We start from the raw sequence: 19,954 nt of genomic DNA on the forward strand, positions 1-19,954 counted from the left end.
TTTCTATTCACATTGGTCAGCATAGGTGAGCTGGTAGCCTTAGGATACAAACCCAATTCTCACTGCATTTTAATGAAAAAAGTAAATGTCATTTCTGAAGAAGCATTGATGCATTTAACTTTTTAGAGTCATGTGTGCTGTGTCTTGCAATGCAATAAACATGAAGGCAGCAATAACAGCTCCTGATTTCCTTTACAATGCAACAGCTCTATTAATAGTTGAGCACCTTTCTCATTAGTATGTGTGACACTTGGCAACTCAAATGCAAGAATACTTTTCATGTGAGAAGAATAACATCAGACTACACTACATAAATGATTTCTGAGGGAACACTTTTATCAGACCCAAAAACCACACTTCTGAGACTGCTGTCTAATTAACAACATTTTCTTTAAACGCTTCAGTTTAAAATCTTGCTACCTTTTGGTTTTGATGTGCTAATAAACCACCCTTTCAAAAATGCTTTCTATTGACCTGAAAGTCCCCCTTGCTCAGCCTAACAACCTTTTATTTTCTCCCCTCTTACTTGTGTATTTGTAGCCCATTTGATGTTGAAGACTTGACCCCATCCACGGGAAATGTGAGCAAGGCATCTGCTCTCCAGAGGAGAATGTCCATGTACAGCCAAGGCACTCCTGAAACACCAACCTTCAAGGACCACTCATTTTTTGTAAGCTCTGTTTGGCTTTGTGTTTATGTAACAAGAAACCTTAGAGCAGTTCAAACACTGCAAACATTTCACTGCTTTACGTGTCTAAGCTTTTTTTGCCCTGGTTCCAGCAGGTTACCCTTACAAATACATATAAAGCAAGTGCATTCCTAGCTGCTAATCCTTAAAGAAGGTGACTATGATCCTGGCATCTTTGAAACTATGTGGCCAATTAATGCATACCTATCCTTCCTGCCTGACTGCTGTGATGCTTGAATAATCTTTAAAAAATGTGTTTTCATTTTGCAACAGTAGTTTAACAACTATTATAGCACAAGTATTTTTAAGTATCCTGTGATAAAATTTCCCCCTGTACTGAAGATATTCACAGGGTGTTCCTACATTTTGCATGAATTGAATTCTGAATACTTAATCAGGCCATCTGTACAGAGATTAACTTTACAAGTGCCACATCCCATGCCTGTAACTTAGTACTCTGCTGCAAAGCATTCATTTAACTTGCCCTTCCTCACACCCTCTTTGCTTTAACTGTTGAAGAAATGGCTGCATCCCCTGCAAGACAGGCCAAAGTTGACAATCTTAGATGCTCTTCAAGACACTTTCTTTGACAAGCTTCGTCGCAGTCGCTCTTTTAGTGACCTGCCATCGCTCAGGCTAAGCCCAAAAGCAGGGCTAGAGCTATATGTGAGTCCTGGTTTTTGTTTGGTGAAGGAGTTTTTCAGTTCCTGTGTGGCATTTCCATTCCCACGCATGCTTCATGTGTCGCTCTCTGTTGCAACTTGCTCATTTTGCTGACTGATTAGAGGGCAGGACATAACTGTGAGCCCATGCAGCTCACATTAAATCAAAATTCCTCTTGGTTTCTGCAGAGATAATGATCAGAAATCAGCTGTCTGTGGGCAGAGAACAGGGCAGGAGTACAAGCCAACAGGGTTCTTAAAAATCACCTGCTGCGCTGATTGACGCTCTACATTTGCTTAGTAACATGACTTTCAGAAGCTAAAAGCATGCCCATGTCAAGGGAAAGAAGAAATAAACTTTTGACTATGATAATGTTTAGGAAAAAAAAAGCTGCTAATAATACTAGAAAAAAATTTCAAGTTTTGGACACTTAAACCTTAAGCTTAGCAACAGGTGGATACCTACAGTTCTTTGCAGCAAATTGTCAGCAAAATAGTAGTTGCCTTCCATCAGTGCCATGCATTTCCATGAGCTGGCCACATAACAAAGCAAGGTTTGTAGGTTAGATAGGCAGGTTGTGACTCCTATAGTGATTTTTCCCCATATGTTAATCAGAGATGAACATCTATATATATATGTCTGCCATGATAAGTCTGGAGTCTGCATAGGCTGGTTTTGCTTCTTTAATGATCAGTGTCGTGCTCAATATACCACCAATATTGCTGACTCAGTTCAGCAGAAACACGTTGCATGGAACTCCTGTATAACTCTTGTTCAACAATTGTTACAGACATCCATGCCATGTGCAGGACATTGGATAAAAAGCAATAGCACGGTACTATCACCATTTAACCACCATGACACTAGAGAAACTTTTGGAGCAAAATTTTGTGCTGTGTTTTATGGATTGCTACTTTAGAAGTCAGAAAATAAGTAGAATAGAAATCTGTAATGAGCAGGAAAATGCAGACAAGGTGGCTTACGTACAATCCCATTAAAAAGAGCCATGGTACAGGAACTAGAGCAGTGCACTGGAAATGCTGTTTGAGAGAATATAGGGTGAGCAGAATTCATGACTCTCTCTGGAGATCATTTCCTAGAGCTCTCTATTTAGCAGAGAGATGCTGAGCCCAGGTTTTCCAGAAGTTTTCACACTGAAATTGAGGAGCTATGGCAGATGAAAGCGGAAGTTTGATTTGAAATATTTTTTTCCATCTCTGAAGTCTTGAATGCTTCTTTAATCTTTTGCCTTGCCTTTTTCTTTCCTGGGCACATGCTGTTATTTTTTTCCTCTTTCCAATGCTGCATGAAAAACATTTTCTCCCTATTATCTTTTCAGTCAAATTTGCCAGATGATGTCTTTGAAAATGGGACAACGGCCACTGAGAAGCGGCCTCTCTCCTTCACTTTTGGTGACCTGCCTTACGAAGACGCTGTGCCCCCTGCCAATTCAGCAGAGTCCTCGTCTGCTCATGTCAGCTCCAGCCCTGACATCGCTGTGACCCCCACCCAGCACCGAGCCCTGGAGTCCTCCCAGAGCTCAAGCCTGGACTGTAGCAGCAGCGACTCCCGCAGAGACTCTGTTGCTGAGCCAAAGGACCTGCTGTCCCACAGAGAGGGAGCGGTGGCTGAGAACAAGAACACCCCAAGGGCAGCTCCTGAAGTTTGCCAAAAGATCTCCGATGCTGGGAGCGATCGTGTCTTTGCAGAAACGAGTGTGCCGGTGTCTCTGCTGCAGGACACGGATGAAGGCTCAGAACTCAAGCCTGTGGAGCTGGATACCTATGAGGGCAACATCACGAAGCAGCTGGTCAAAAGGCTTACATCAGCAGAGACACCTCTGACCCCAGAGAGGCTGCCGTGTGAGGGATCCATTAGTGGGGAATCAGAAGGATATAAGTCCTATCTCGATGGAAGTATTGAGGAGGCCTTGCAAGGGCTTCTCTTAGCTCTTGAGCCACATAAAGAGCAGTATAAAGAGTTTCAGGACCTGGATCAAGAAGTGATGCATCTAGATGACATCCTAAAAGTGAGTACGTTTTCAGAAAATGCTACCCTAAAGAAAATCTGAGCAGGTAGAATGTCCTTGCCTGCCTCGTAAACATCAAAGTAGGCTTTCTGGACCTAGAAATTCCCTGGTAGCAGTAGATTTGCTCCTGCTTGGAGTATCCTTTCACAATGTTGCATTTTTAAACTTTTGTCAGCAATGTGCTTATCATAACCTTGTGTCCTCAAGCAACAGAACTTTTAGCAAAACCTGGGGGAAAGAGAAAAAGGTGATATGACAGAAGGGTAATTAAATTATACCCTTCTCTGAAGGCTTTGTGAACCATTGTGAATCACCTCTTTTGAACCCATTGCTTGTGCCATACTGGGGATCAAATATAGCCAAACTTCTGCCTTTGAAATCTATGAGTCACATCCTCAGTGGGTGTACTTTATCATACTGCCCCTGAACTCCGTGGAGCTGTGCAAAACTACACCAGCTGAGGATCAGGCCTTGTAGTCATAGAAGCTGAATTTTCTAAATTGCCAAGGGATTTAGAAGCACAAGTATCACTGAAGGTTGCTGTCCCCTTGTCGCCTAGACATGGCCTTTTCCTTTTTCCCCTCACCCATTTTCATAATGAGAGACATCCTGTCATTACATCAAGATGCAGAGAATAATGTTAAAAATTGGAAGAAAAGGGATTTGCATGTGTGTTGTTAATATGTTTACTGCAGGTCACTGTTGTTTTAGCTCCCCCATGAATAACAACTCATGGCACGTTACTCTGCAAACAGTATTATATGGGAAATAATCATTTCAAATGCTTCATATTCATATGCAAGTTGGTCATTTAAGCCTCATAATTCAAAAACAAGGCTGAGGAGGAGGCGGGGAATCATTTATTCTTCTGCATTATCTTTTTACAAAGAAACTTCGTTAACCTCCTTATTTCCATTGCATGGTACTTTCCCAAGTTAAGTGGTTTTTTTGTCAGCCTGCAGCCCCTGTTCCTTGCATAATTTATTCCTAGAGAGGTTCAAGCAGGCAAAGGTACCATTACTATTATTTTCTAACTTGGTACAAGAGGTCAACTCTCCAAAGGGCAGAGACACAATGGAGACTGTTTATTTAGGCTGCTTTGATCAGAAGTTACAAACAGACAGACATAGGATGGGGGCAGAGAGGATGGATGTGTGCAGACAGGATTCCTGCACACTCAAGATGGATGCCTCTTCGGTTGAAGCCTGGGTATCACCTATTGATCAGTTCACAGACTGGCACTCAGCATCACCAGCAACTATGCAGAAAAGGGCTCCTCTTGCAGAAGGGTTGAGCTGGAATCCAGCTGTGGCTGAAGAAACCTCTCTTGGCCATATTAGATGAGCAGAGAAAATGGCCCACATGTTGGTGTTCCGTTTGCTTGAAGAAGCTGCACTACCAAGCCCTGAAGGAAATGGAAGCTGAAACCATTGATGCTGCAGAAGAAGCAGGATACAGCACTCATCCTTTGCACAGATGTGTTGAAAAGTGTGTCTGATCAGCTATGGACTGTACAGTCAGTTTAAGGACTCAGACATCCTAAGTGCAAATGTATGACTATTAGTATTGTGTGCAAATGAATTACAAATGGAACTCAAACTCCCTTCAGCTCTAGAGCAGCTGGTGCTGGATCTGAACTCCTCAGAGGCATTTTCTCATTTTCTGTGAGCTGAGACAAAGTCACGGCTCTGCTTGGGACTGGAGGATGTGGCCTGTGTAATGGCACCAGTGGCTCATGACTGTTTCTGATAAATAATCACATGATGTGAAAGATGTTGAAGTCATTGCACCAACCAATGGAGATGATCCCTCAAGTTACATCTGATTCTTCAGGATAACCTTGGAAGCAATTCTGTGGGCACATGTGGATGAATGGGGCCAGGGTATTTCATACTTCCTACAGCAACAGCAAGGTTTCCTTTGTGTTTCTTCCCTGCATTGAGGTGGGGATGGTCTCCCCCCTCTCTCTAGTACTATTTCTGAGTTACAGTACTGCCTTTCTCTGTCACCTAGGAATCCAATACCTTATTGGCTTTTCCTTGATAATCCATTTGGCTTCAAAGGCCACAAAACTCCTTTCATTCCATGAATAAATGTGCAGCTATGGGATGAAATTCATTCCTGGCTAAGGTCTGTTAGAGTTACGTCTGGAATAAATCAGGCAGTGCCATTGGATATGTATAAGTTGGCTTCTGTAGCTAGAACAGCAATTAAGGAATGTGCCTTCCCCTTTCAACTTTCATTGCATTAATTCCCAGTCATTCCTTTTGGAAAATGCCGAGAGCTGTGAAACTTGGATTCAAGAAGTACTTCTCATTTCTATAAAACAAGTTGAATTTTGCCTTTGAGGGTTTTCCTTTGGGGAACAGAGTGGGTAGCATGAGAAGGGGAGGAGGAATGAAAGGCTTTCCCCAGTTCTCAGGCTTTGATTGTATATGCTATGAATATGAAGGCTTGAAATGAAACACCCAATAAAATGAAGTTTTAAAAATAAAATGAAGAATTTGAAGTTTTAAGCTTTATCATTCTTTTTTCTTATCTTTCTTGTAGTAGCTAATACCTGGGGTTTTCATTGGTTCATTCTGCCTTTGCAGTGCAAGCCAGCAGTAAGCCGAAGCAGGTCCTCCAGTTTAAGTCTAACAGTTGAAAGTGCTTTAGAAAGCTTTGATTTCCTGAACACCTCTGACTTTGATGATGAGGATGGTGGTGGTGTGGAGGTTTGTAATGGTGGAGGAGGTGCAGACTCGGTATTTTCAGATACTGAGATTGAGAAGAATAGGTAAGTTTGTAGTACCTGCCAGCTGTGCTTACGCCAAACTGACACCCTGGCTCTTTGTTACTAACAGGGGATCCTGGTGCACAATTTATTCAAGGAAGACTGACTAATCCTTGATGAGTTTTAGGGTCAGAGGGCTCCCCATGGCTGCTGCATACAAAATCTTTAGTTTCCAGGACCATTTTTTTTCTTCCGTTCAAATATATGTAATCTGTCCTCCAAAGGAGAAGGGTAAATTAAATTAGGCTGACATCAATACTGGCAGAACCTCTTCCTTGACATAGGTTTGGACCTGGCTTTCCTTGGATGTAATTACTAATTCCTCTGTGGTTTTTCCCCCCTCCCTTTGTCTTTTCTCTCTAGCCGAATGAGTCTTTGCAGTGGATTAAGCTTGTCAGTAACAATAACACAGGGCCAGATTTAAGCAGCATGATGTAGGTTGCCTTTGGAATGTAAGAGTGATGACTGGTACTCTGTTCATGGCCCTGCGTGTTACCTGCCCTTCTTTCATCACTTTTGGTCTTTCTGAGAAAAAAAAAAAAAGGCAAAAAAACAGAAAACAAAAAAGCTGTGGTGTTGTGCCGTGGCCTGCCATTGTTGTGTGACTTTAAGATGCTGTGCTTCAATCATTGGATCTCAAAAGCATGTTTGCCTCCTTTGAGCTGACACGATGCCCAGCAGGCACGTAAGCGGCACTAGAGCTGGAAAAAAAAGAGAGGAACACGGTTCCCTCCCTGCCTGCACTTTCCAGCCAGGGAGCTATACTACTCACAGCTTGCTTAAAGCAATTTGAGTGCAATGAACAATCACTGTGCAGTTCCCATCATCTCATGTCCTCATTCCAGAATAAGACTTGGTGGGAAAAAAAATTTGGGAAATTGTGTTTCTTGCTAAACTGGCACTCTGACCTCAGTCCAGTCTGTGCTCGTTTATGGATCTAGCTTCAACCAGTTAAAATAGAAATTAAAATTGCTTTTTTTTCCCCTCTGGCTCATCCCCAGACAGTGCAGATTCCCACTTCCATTTTTAGATGTGTAAGTGTGTGACTCAGTGTAAAGATTGCAAGTGTTGAAACTTCTGAACTTGCAGCCAAACACACTTGCCATCTGGGGACTGACCTCAGGCTTTGCATTTAAACACAGGGAGGATCATTTGTGCAGCAAGACAATATTGGAAATAATGATTTAAAGCACAGTAAGACTAGCTCTACACTCTTGCAGAAACAATTGGCAAAGTAAGCTGTACACATTGTGTCTAAAACTGCATATGAAAACATCATGTCTCTTACTTCAGCAGTGGTTTGCCTTTCCCTCTGCAATGAGCCTTAAATTTAACAGCAGGGGGACTCTGAAAGCACAGAGCTGTTCTTAGCAGCTCAGTGCTTGGGAAGGTACAAATTGTCATGGTTCTTAATCCAGAGCGACTGGGCAGGTGATTCATCACAGCATGAGACAGCCCCCCGGGATACCAAAATTGCCAGTTTATGCTCACAACTAGAGGGGTTTTTCTGTAGGTTTTTTTTTCAGAGCCCATGCACAGCAGATGTGAATTTAAACATCCAGTAAGTGAGGTCATCAGGGTTTTCCTGACAAATTGAAACATGCTGCAACTTTCTCTTCACAATTATTTTACTGTTCCATCTTAGTTATAATTAGCTTTATTTTCCCAAAAGCTCATTGAAACAATAGGGAGCGAGCCTGATTCCAGCACCCTTAGTGCTCAGCTGGAAGCTCTGCTGACTCACAGTATGAGAAAAAGGGAGTTTTTTGGTTTCAATACAAGAGTATACAGTAAATATGCAGCTGTGTGAGGTGAACTTGAACCACATCCACACACAAATCAGATTTGATATGAACGTTATTTACATAGACTGCTGAACAAGATGCAGATATCAGCATCTTGATATCAGTAGGGAGTATTAGCAAGATTAATTAATTAATAAAATTAATAAAGGCACCTAAATAATTGATCAAAGTTGAAATGGAGTGGAGAAAGAGCAACCTGTGGTCTTCCTCTATGAGGGTTGTCCTGAAAGTCTACAGTCCTTGTTGTGTGAAAGTCAGACTAATATTCTTGCCTAGCTTTAAGTCTTGTGGTGATGGGTTTCTTTAGCTTTGTAGAGTGTGTAAATCAGAAATTACTTACACAAATGGCTACTTGGATACTCAGGTGTTTGGATGTGGATGTAGATATTGAAGGTACAAGCAGTGATGCATATCAACTAGGACCAAAAAATATCCCAACAACAAAAATTTTTTTAAGTTAAGGAGATCCTGTGGTTTGAGACAATGAATTTGTCTTTGCACTTCAGGTGTTTTGGAGTTTTCTTTGTTTTTTCTGAGGCTGGGTTTCTTTTTGGTTCAGTGACTCCTTTTTGTCTCTTCCCATTTGTCTTCACCAGCAAATTGTGTTCTCCAGTAAAACACCATTTGTGACAAGAGACCTCCTGGATAAGCTGTCCAGGCAGATCCTCGTGGTGGAGAATATTGCGGAGATCAGCACTGAGAACTTGGGAAACATCACCTCTCTTACTGATGGTAAGAAACAGCTTAGGGGCTTTCCTTCTGACAAGGATTTGCCTGGGCATGTGTGTCTGCTGAAATAATCACTGTGCAGAGCTCACCAGCAGTGCAGGAGATGCCACTGTAGCAAGGGCTGGCTCAGGGTCACCAGGAGGTGCAGCAGTCAAGGCAGGTGTCACCTACATCTGTCCTCAGTGCTGAAATATGCAGGTGAGAAGAGAAAGGACTTCTTATCCAGCCTGATGTGCAGAAGATGGACAGATGTCATTGGTGTTATGGGGTGGGGATACTTCCACCTCTGAAGACCCAAATTCTTCTTCCACCTTTCTTTCCTGAGAAAAGGCAGGATTTGCATTATAATATCAGAGGCATAATACAACTTCTTGAACATTTTCATTTTTAGTCATCTCTATGGAGAACTTCTTAGTTATTTTTCTTTTTGCATCTGTTTTAATACTTGAAAGAGTTTGACAAACACATAGTTACCCTCATGTACACTCTGGCAGGATAGGTAAATACTACAAGGTGTATTTACTATATCAGAAAGTTGAGGCAAAAATTGAGTGACTTACTTGAAGCCAAAAAGTGTAGTGCTAGGACAGAGACCAAACTTGTGCAGACCATTTGTGGTGTTCCCCTAGTATTTTGTGCTATTTAAGAGGAAGAGATATCAATGCTGAGAACTGAATCAGGAGCAAATTTTCTCACATTACCATGGGAAACAGAAAAAACATGTTACAAACCTGGGGTGAGCACGTGGTCATGCTCTGTGAAGGTAATGGCTCAGGGAGACACAGCAAATAGGATAGGGCGAGATGTTTGCTTCCTGAGACCCATTCTTACCTTCTTTTCTCAAAGCTGATGCTTCCAGCATGGCTTTGTTTCATCATTCATTTTGTCTTCCCCAGCAATTCCAGAGTTCCACAAGAAGCTGTCACTGCTGGCTTTCTGGATGAAGTGTACTGGCCCTTCAGGAGTGTATCACACCTCTGCAGACAAGATGATGAAGCAGTTGGACATCAATTTTGCCACCACTGTGAATGAGGAGTGTCCAGGACTTGCAGAAACAGGTACAAACCGCTGCAAAAAAGTGTCAGCCATCAAAATGGAGAAAGCTCAGTTGTGTACTGAGCTTTGTTTTCCAACCCCCTGGAGATCCGTTTGGCCACAGTTCCAAGATCTCATTTGAAAACTAATGCTCTTGAAACAGTTTTGGCCCCAAATAATGAAAAGAAAAGAAAAAAATGAGGTTAACAGAAAAGAAAATACTGTTTTAAGGTTTATGAGCTAATCAGAAGGAAAGTCTATTCCCAAATACAGATTTGTAAGTGATTCAGTGAATCAGGAATCCTTCAACTTAATTTTGTGTATCTGTATAATTCCCAAACCCATTGCAGTGCACAGGGATGAAATTAATCCATATTCAAGTGAGTTTGTCTGAGCACAGGTTCTTATCTTGTGTGGGATGTCCCCCACCTCAAACTCCAGCTATACTGACTAGCTCTCCCTTGGACAGAATAGGGATGGAGGCTTATTTACCCAGGTGTGGCCACCTGCACTCTGGATGCCTACACAGAGCAGTGTTCTCCTTCCTGCTCCATGCTACAGCTCTCACAGGCAGTGCCTCAGACTAGCTTTCTGCATGCCACACTAGTGCATGAACATGAAAAATAGCAAAGCCAAATCCTGCCTCTGTGCACATCTCCCCTGCCTTAGTGGCACTGTGGGGATGTAGCAGGCAGTGCATGTGGACAGGGGTTTACCATGCAGGATATTGTTCAGGTAGAAATGATGCTGTTTTGATTGCACAGGAAGCTGCACTAGCCATCTGTAAACTGGCAGAGGTTCATCCTTACAAAGATATTCTCTGCTAATGAGACCCAGACAGGAAGAAGGCCTGTCCAGCTTCTAACCTAACCACAGCTGAGTTTAGAAACATTGGGAAGTATCTGGCCTTGCAGATGAGGTTCTTTCTTTCCAGTTTTGAAGTGGACTGCGTAATTTTGCCAGCAGCTTTTGCTCTCACTAACTTGTCCCTTTGTCCATGGTTGCCTGCAGTCTTCAGGATCCTGGTGTCTCAGATCCTGGACCGGACAGAGCCTGTCCTCTACTCCAGCATGTCCTCCGAGACCATTACTGTCTTTCAGTATTACAACTACTTTGCCAGCCACAGTGTCAGTGACCTTGGAAGCTATTTGCTGCAGCTCGCAAAAGAAGGTAGGGTATATAAATTCTGCTGGCTGGTTAGGGATTACCTCTCTGTCCTTCTGAGCTCAATACAAAGCAGTTCAGACCTGAGGCTGGTTTTACAAAAGGAGGAGAGAAAAGAGACAAACAAGTGTCCTGGCTATTAAGTGAATGCACCTGAACTGTTGTACATGTCAAGGGAAAGGAGCTGATGCAGACAGACCCTCAGTCATTTCTGTTTCCATATTCAAATAAGAAAAAAAAAAGTGTTTTGAAAGCACTGTTTTTTAGGGAATGGCTGATGGTGGTGGGCTGAGCCTAAAGTCTGGGAAGTTTTCTGTGCTCACAGCTTGGATGATGTCTTGGTCTTTCACCACCTGTTATGGAGACACCTTCTGACGTGCTGAGCAATTCTCAGGGACCAAGGGATCACAGCACCTCAGAGTTTTGCAGGCTCTGCTACCAAGAGCTAAAGAGAGAAGCAGGTGCTGCACAAAGTGTGCTGAACTGCAGTCCCTGGCAAGCCAAGTTTTCTTCTCTATTTGAGAGGGAGTTTGAGGAACCTTGCCTAGTGTTCCTTTTTATTTGGGCATACGAGGGAGCTTTTGCTCAAAAGCCTGGAAGCAAAATAGTATTTCAACTCACCTCTGAAACATACTAGCCCTAGCTCTTGTTGGCTGACATCAGTCTATCCAGGAAAAGCTCTCACAAAGATGCTCTGAAAATCAATACACTGGCAAGGATATTTGGGTTCAATTGTTAGAGTGAGAATTTACAACTTCCAGCAGAAAGCAGAGATTTGACAGGGGTGCCTGTAGCTCTGGGTAGGTCTAAGTGCTGCACTTGGGCCTATCTACTCATCTCCTCCCTGGAAGAAAATCTGAGAAACTGGCCCAGCTTAAAACCCAGACAATTCCCCATGCAGACACACTGCCATGCTGCAGTTGCTCAGATGGGAATATTTTCATATCCTCAGTGTGTGTCGTATAAATCAAGGATTGCTAGCGAGGAAAGGATCAATCCAAAGTACTGAGAGGATAAAGCAAGTAACACAGACCTTTTCTTGCACTTCCAGCATCTGTGGTTCAGGTGCTGCAGTCAGTGAAAGATGGAAAACTGCAGCAAAATGTGTCCAAAATAAACTCCAATAACCTTCCACCACAGCAGGAAGTTTTAAGAGCTTTGGCTTTACTTCTCAATGAAAATAAAAATGAAGTCAGTGAGACTGTGGCATCACTTCTGACAGCAACTGCAGAAAACAGGCACTTCAGGGAGAAGGTAAGTGGCAGAAAATCACCTGTCGCATGAGAGACCTGTTTCATCATGACCTTTTTCTACCTGTATGTCTCAAATATCTGTGCATATAAAGTCACTGATCCAAGCTTGATTTAAACTGATCCAGAGGGATATCCTATCTAATTTTCCTGCACATGTGCAGGTCTGTTTCTGTCTTTATGCCAGTTTGCTTCTACCTGTCATTACGCTAAACAGGTACCAATCAAAACTGCAAATACTTACTGAGTGCTGTGCTCTCCAGCTATTTTCCACACTTCACCATTTCTGCTGCCCTCTCTCAGACTTGGCTTCAGTCCAAGGCTTCAAGGTAACAATCCCCAGCACCACCAACACACAAAGATGTAGGTCTCAGATTTTTTTTCCCAAAGGAGTCTGCCATCTATGGGACTTCCCACCATTTCCAGAGGGGATGGACTGCCTTGGGCAAATGCAGCTCAGCTGTGAGAACTAAGATTTGAGTATATCTCTGATACCAAATGCAACAAGCAGGGCCAGGTTAAACACAGAAATTAAAGAGAGGGAAGAAGGAGGAGTAAGAAGAAATTAGGGATTGGCTCCTACCCTTTCATGGCAGACCTTTCCCTACTATCCATCTTGCTCTCTGTCATGAAAGAGCAAAAGAAAAGGCAGCTGGAAGAGTGGCAGAAGGAAGGCAAAGGGAAGAGGAAAAGTCTTTGCTTCTCTTGTCTATCAATCCAGTCCCCTCTTTGCTTGCCCTCCCACTTCATCTTCCATTTTTGCAGCCTCTTGGTATTTCATACCATCCTTCTCCCATCCCCAGTTTCCTGGTGACAGCATCTCAGGGCAAGTATAACCTTCTCCTGGAACAGGCATGTGTAGCTGATACCTGGTCCACTGCCTGCAGGAAGGACCACAGAGTGGCTTCTGTGAGAGTATTATGCAGCCTTATGCTGCAGATGAATTCACTGTGCAGCTGAGTGCTGCTGAGATTTGCTGCTCAGTAGTAGCTACTAATTTCGAGGGTCAAGCAGTAAACTGGTCTAGCAGCTCATTGTAATAATTATTTTAAGTCTCCCTGGGATCTATACCAACTAGTTCATTATTGTCCTTACATTAAAGAGACCATCACAAGGGCCACCTCTTGAGATATTAGACTCCAAGGACCACTCAAAGCTCTTTGGTGATGTGTGGTGAAAGGCCTTCAAAGGTGCCAGATTGTGCATCTCACTTTAATGTGAACTTCTCCTCCCCAAAAGTTGGCCTGAGACTTCTGACCTATGACTAGTGCTCTGGCCTGGATCTGCTGTAGGGAATTATCCTGCCTGTGCCATCCTACATGCTCCCTGTCAGGGAGGCAGGCTGCAATTGCTCTCCCTTTAACAGGGTAGCAATACCTCCATGCTCCACCCTTCTCTATGGAGCAACAGACATTTTCATTGCTATTCTTCTCCTTTTGTTTTCAGGCCTTGATTTATTACTGTGAAGCACTAACCCAGCCCAACCTCCAGCTGCAGAAAGCAGCTTGCTTGGCTCTAAGATACCTCAAGGTAAGAGACAAGGAATACACTGTGGTGCTTGGCTTTGCTTTTGAAAGGACATCTGATAGGTACAAACAACAAAATAGAAATTTCAATAATAGCAACAGTAGTGTTTTTGTTTTGTGTTGCTGTGCTCCATCCCTTTTCAGATAAAGGGAATGGGTTAGAACCTTCTAAACCACAAACACCTGGATTCTGTGACCTTGGCAATGTTTTATCTTTTGCATATCATCTTTTCCTCCCTCTCATATTGACTTCAGGAGACTCAGTTCCACATCACAGAGAAAAAAAAATGTTAATCCATAAAGTACTGACTGAGGACAAAAAAGTGCTTTCCCAGGATAAAATGAGCTCTAATGCATGTGGGCTGCAGTAGCAGAAAAGAGAGATCACAGCTTGTTTTGTGACAAATAACTGGTACATGTGGGCACTACAGCTTCAGCTAGCATCTGGTACCATCTTTGCACTCCAGCCTTTGACAGGATGGGAAAATGCACTGTTGTTTTGGTTGTATAGCCATGGGAGACAGCAGCCACCCAGGCCTGGGTGGTATGGGATACTGGGGCAAAAAATACGTTCCATGAGACTGATGCACTTTGGACTTACTATTTCTCTGTCTAATCTGTCCCCTGGAAGGCAGCTCTAAACTGTAACTTCATCCCAGTCACAACTGATGCCATTCAATACATAATCCAGTTTAAATACAAAAAACCCTTTCCCTTAAATGAGAAGCTAGTAGGCATCCCTGAGAGGCAGTGGTGAGGCACATTACATCTCTGCTGCATGCGGCGGCAGTGCGGTTTTTGAATGCTCAGGAAAACTCAGACTAGGAAGCAGTGGTGGGAACTGGAGCTAGACAAGTTTAACTTGAGCAGTGTGACTTCAGTGAGTCTTGTGGCTGGGGAAAAAAGCTACTGAGGGAAAGTGTCATCTGGAATCTTCAAAGAAAAAGCTGAAGCTGGAAGTTATCAGAGATGGAAATGCTACAATGGATAGGTGGCTGTGGATGGGGTAACCCAGGGGCAGTTTAGTCCACAATCAGTTGCACAAAGTCCTGCTGAATCTCTGTGGGGTTTTTTCAGACGGCAGCGAGCTCTGTGTTGCTGTGGCCCCATCACTCACAGGCATTCGAGCTGTAGTCACCAGTGCAGCCTCACCCCGAGTCACACACGAGTGGCCACACTGAAGACAAGGTGGTGAGATTTAATGGCTCTGGCAGCAAAGCCCTCATTCAGAGCATGCAGACCAGGCCTTGTGCCCCTTGGATCGACAGGGCTCATACAAATACTGACTCTGTGGCTCAGTGCCTCTTCCAGGTGTCACACTGGGGCAGCACCTGCCCTTCCTTTCACTCATCTCTCTTGTTGTGTTAAATAGCCAGACAGAGACACTATGACAGCTGCTCTCCCCAAAGACCTGACATTTTTGTATCAGAACAGGATTATTCCTTGCTTTCTTCCTAACAATAGCAGAGGCAAGGCAGAAGTCTGCAAATATTGGTGAGCACAGGCTTGTCAGGCTTTATAGGAAACCCATTTACTAGACCCTGTCTCCTGTTCATTTCTGTGCTGTAGCCTTATCTTGGCATTTTATGGCCTTGGTCCACAGCCCATCACCTATCCTGCAGTCAGAAGTGGCAGATATAGCTGGTCTGTCAGATTTTTATGTGTGGTGCATAGGGTAGGAAAATTAGAAAGGGTCCACACCAGCAGCAGAAAATACACCTCCTCCAAATGCTTCCTCTCAGGGAAACCCCATTCCTCCTGTCTCCACCAAAGCCCTTTGCTTGGAGTGGGAAGGACAGTGCAGAGGATGGTTACTATTTACATGCAGGGTTGTGGAAAAACCCCAGAGTGTCCTGTGTGGTGCTAATGCAGTTCTTTTTGCACTTCCCAGGCTACTGAGAGCATTAAAATGCTGGTCACGCTCTGCCAGTCTGACAATGAAGAGATCAGAAAAGTGGCGTCCGAAACCCTGCTCTCCCTTGGTGAGTTGCCTAGTTTAGAGCAGTGTTTAATTTTATTTTTTAACAGAGCAGCATGTAAGACACCTGAGCTATGTAAATGTGAGACTGTAAATTGAAACAAAACTTTACAGAGTGACTTAAGTCAGAAAATACAGATTCTTAAAAATTACTCATTTTGAAAATGAGCTAAAAAGAGAAATTGAATTGTGTGAGTCTGGAGGGGGAAGTAGTAAAAGGAAGGATAGCAAAGGAGAGGTTGAGAAACAGAAAGAACTGATAATTAATCTGCATAGTTTCTGGGCACCAGTACTTCAGTGGCACAGAAAATTTGTGCTTTTCTGGCCTTTCAGCTAGCCTGAATTTCTACTCCATGGGGGAGGTGTCCTTGTGTTATTTGAATTATGCAAACCCCTCAAATATGCTCTCTTCCATTCACCACTTAAGCAGGAATTCAGTCTGCTGTTGGACATGTTATTGCTCAGGTTATAAAACAACTAGTTCAAATATACTCTCTTTCATTCACCACTTAAGCAGGAATTCTGCTGTTGGACATGTTATTGCTCAGGTTATAAAACAACTAGCCCAGGGACACTTGAAAACTGTGATTGTTTTGCCATTCTTCTAGACAACATACAGAGACCATTTTTGGTTCCTAATTGCCAGCTCAACACATTAGGCTCAATGCTGTCTTCATGAAAGTGCATATAGATGGTAGTAGCTAAGGAAAAAGGGGTTGAAAGACACAATAATATTTAGCAAACATACTGCTTCCTCATTTTCAGCAGTATTAAAGTAACGTTGTAGATAGACTCACTTCTTTAAAGTGCCAGGAAGTGGGAGGTGGATAAACTTTATATTTTCCAAGGTTGAAGTGGATAAACATTTACCTCAAGTACATCACAACAGCAGCTGAGACCTTGATAAGCACAGTAGGTCATTCAGTACAACAAGTGTGCAGATACTGTCACCTCATCACACAAGCCACATCTGCTTCTGTTTGGCTTTAGATAACCAAACTTGTTACATGGAAAATTAAAAAAAATAATAATAAATTGAGCATTCAGAGCATGTTTAACTTTTCCAAATAATTTGTGAAATTGCTTCTAACAAGATAGAGTTTAAGAAGGGGTAGAAGTTACTGGCCAATCAGTACTTTCTAACAGCAGAGAATCCAGTATTTTAAATGTTCTAGGGCAACGACATAATACATTATTATGCTTTATCATTTTGCATCTGAAGTGAATAAACATTTACCTCAAGTACATCACAGCAGCAGCTGAGACCTTGACAAGCACAGTAGGTCATTCAGTACAACAAGTGTGCAGATACTGTCACCTCATCACACAAGCCACATCTGCTTCTGTTTGGCTTTAGATAACCAAACTTGTTACATGGAAAATTAAAAAAAATAATAATAAATTGAGCATTCAGAGCATGTTTAACTTTTCCAAATAATTTGTGAAATTGCTTCTAACAAGATAGAGTTTAAGAAGGGGTAGAAGTTACTGGCCAATCAGTACTTTCTAACAGCAGAGAATCCAGTATTTTAAATGTTCTAGGGCAACAACATAATACATTATTATGCTTTATCATTTTGCATTCAGGTGAAGATGGGAGACTGGCATATGAACAGCTGGACAAATTTCCCCGGGAATTTGTTAAAGTTGGAAGCCGCCGTGGAACTGAAGCTGCCACAGCTTTTTAGATGGAAAAGAACCTGCTAATATTTAACAGGCATTAAAGTAGGATGGAGCTGCACTTCAGTGTGGGGAACAAAAGGAAGACTTTAAAGAATTCTATGAGAATGTTACAAAATGTAGCAATTTACAGACTTCTTCAAGAAAAGCAAAATCTGAAGTCCAGCTTAAGGATTCCTATTGGCTCCTTGTTGCAGCTCATGATGGAACAGTTGGATGCTGAGGAACAATACTTTCTTGACTGATTCTAAACAAATAATTTAATTGCAGTTATTCAGCCTCAACAGACTTCTGTGGGGTTTTTAGAATTTGGCCTCTCCATATATTTTCCTATTATATTTACTTTCTTGAAGTTGTTGTGAAAGCTTGAGATGTGTGATACCGTATCTAACAAGGACAATCAGGAGGCCACCTGAGCAGGCATGCAAAGTTTTCCCTTGAAAATGAAAGTTTTCCCTTCCCAAATGAAGTGTCTGCTGCCATGCACTGTCCCTAGCAACACTCCAGTGGCAGGAAATGCTGCTCAGCTTTCTTAGTTGTGTCTTAGAAATGAAATACAGGGAAAGTTCTAGTTTTGCCTCGAGAAACAGCGTGATGTAAACCTGGGGAGGCGTCACTTTGGTGACTCATTCTAAATGCCTCCACTGGTCTTTTATTCCCTTCTCTTGCCCTCCAGCAGCAAACCATCATTAATCCAGCGATTTCTGAGGGGGATCAAACAATCATGTAGGTTTCTGAAAACTAAATGAAAAGGTGAAGTGCATTTATTTATTCTGAGAAGAAGGAGTGAATACCACTAATTGCACGAGTCCCCAAAACCATTTTATCCTGCAAGTTGCAGGCAGGATTGGATTTCGTACATTCTAATTAGAGGAGCATAGTTTCTATAGAGTGATTTCAATATAAAGAACAGAACAAACTCAAGTGGACCTCGGAGGCAGTAATAAACAGAGGGGGAAGTGAATGCACCTCCCCGCCCTGCACTGCAAGATGGAAAGACAGCAAGTGCTTCAAACTGTTGATTACAAGCCTTAAGTTAACAGAGGAGGTGAATAGAATTTAACAAAAGAGTGTTCCTGTACTGTGTTCATTATGCATGAAATGCTATTTAGATGTCAATTGAAGTATCCAAATTTGCATAGACGACATAGAAAATATTGCAAACAGTTCACATCAAGAGGAAACCTTGTGAGCCAAACACTTTGGCAGGCAGGGGTAATTTGTTTTGGTTTTTTTACTGTGAATGTTACAAGAATGTACATATCTGTATATTTATAAATATATATATTCTTCCTTTAATTAAAGAAGTACATTTTGTACAGTGCAAAATGCTTACTTGTTTACTGAAGGATATAAACTCTTTTTGCAGAAGGTGAAATAGCCATGTTATGATTTTTATACTACATCTGCCCCATCAGTTGAATTCTTTCAAGGTGTCCTTTTTTATCTGCTTTTTTTTTTTTTAATTTTTTTTCTTTTAGTTTTGTGGCGTTTGTACTCACCATATTTCCTATCACATTTAAGTTATAATAAAGATTATTTTTAATTACTAAGCACATCAGTCCATATGTATAGTCACCCTTTTCATCAGCAGCCTCTTCACTATCAGGCTCATAGTTTAAGTTCAGAGCAAGCCAGTTTTTGTGTATCATTCAAGATACTTACTAAGAAAGGCTCCACAGGGACTACAAGAAGATGTGCTGGATTGGCACCAGGATTGTTACCAAACTTGCACTGATTACTCCTCCCTTCTATGAAGACAGACTCCTGACACAGAAATTCCTTCCATTCATTTTCCCTTTTCAAACGTTCAGGCTTCCAGCACACACCTTAGGGAATGTAGAGCTGCCTATGGAGCAGGGAGCCAAAGCTGCAGAGAACAGGGAGATGCTCACATACAGAGGTACCACATCAAATGGAGGGTGTATCTCATCTCATTGTAGTTTAAAGCCACCCGTGGAGACATTCACTAGCCTAAAGCTGATCTGCTACACCATTGCAACCAGGATTCATGACAGCTGTGACAAAGTGAACAGACCTTAAAGCTTCCAAAACCTGAAGGCAAAGAAAAACGACAAAACCATTTATTTGTCTTGAAGCTTGTACATTTTTATGCTTGCAGAGCTGACAATGCTGCCTTTTCCTGGCACATTAACACACTCCTTGGTGGAGTAGGAAAAACCAGATGCACAGAGGTGAGCATCACAATGTTTGTGCTTACCAACTAGTAAAGAAGGCAGCAGCAGGCAGTAATTACGAAAGCTCTTAGGGCTGCAATAAATTACTTGGACAAATTCAAAGGTCAGGGCCACCCCAGGAAAGGGTGTTAGGAAAAAGCTCCCATACCAAAGTAGCTCAGCAGCAGTGCAGGTGGAAGAGAGGGGCAGCTTGCTAGAAGTGCACTTGGGAAAGGGGTTTATCTGGTGGTAAAGGTATGTTAAACCACCTTACGCTGTGGTGGTTTTTACTACCCTTGCCATGCTGTCACTGTCTCAGCATTTGGCCCCATAAATAGAAATCTGTAGCACACTGTAGCTACAGCAGCAGCATGTTAGGCTGCCCAGTTTCACACTGCTACTGGCAAGGCTGTTGTATCCATCAGACCTTCAGAAAAGCTATCCTCTATAGCTC

General features: G+C 42.5%; 1 protein-coding gene across 1 annotated transcript in view; it reads left to right on the forward strand.

The window, feature by feature from the left end:
* The window catches only part of RIPOR2 (RHO family interacting cell polarization regulator 2), a 51,582-nt gene extending 32,709 nt beyond the window's left edge, over window positions 1-18,873 (forward strand). The window contains exons 12-22 of the mRNA XM_041484834.1: window positions 541-670; window positions 2,691-3,380; window positions 5,975-6,160; window positions 7,829-7,901; window positions 8,499-8,693; window positions 9,587-9,748; window positions 10,737-10,895; window positions 11,941-12,143; window positions 13,586-13,669; window positions 15,557-15,647; window positions 17,231-18,873. Coding sequence (XP_041340768.1) covers window positions 541-670; window positions 2,691-3,380; window positions 5,975-6,160; window positions 7,829-7,901; window positions 8,499-8,693; window positions 9,587-9,748; window positions 10,737-10,895; window positions 11,941-12,143; window positions 13,586-13,669; window positions 15,557-15,647; window positions 17,231-17,331 — 2,074 coding nt within the window. The 3' untranslated portion in view covers window positions 17,332-18,873. The remainder of the gene's footprint in view (window positions 1-540; window positions 671-2,690; window positions 3,381-5,974; window positions 6,161-7,828; window positions 7,902-8,498; window positions 8,694-9,586; window positions 9,749-10,736; window positions 10,896-11,940; window positions 12,144-13,585; window positions 13,670-15,556; window positions 15,648-17,230) is intronic.
* The last annotated feature ends 1,081 nt before the right edge of the window (window positions 18,874-19,954 follow it).

The sequence above is a fragment of the Pyrgilauda ruficollis genome, unplaced genomic scaffold (genome assembly GCF_017590135.1).
Source record: "Pyrgilauda ruficollis isolate IOZ18807 unplaced genomic scaffold, ASM1759013v1 scaffold68, whole genome shotgun sequence".
Classification (NCBI taxonomy): Eukaryota; Metazoa; Chordata; class Aves; order Passeriformes; family Passeridae; genus Pyrgilauda; species Pyrgilauda ruficollis.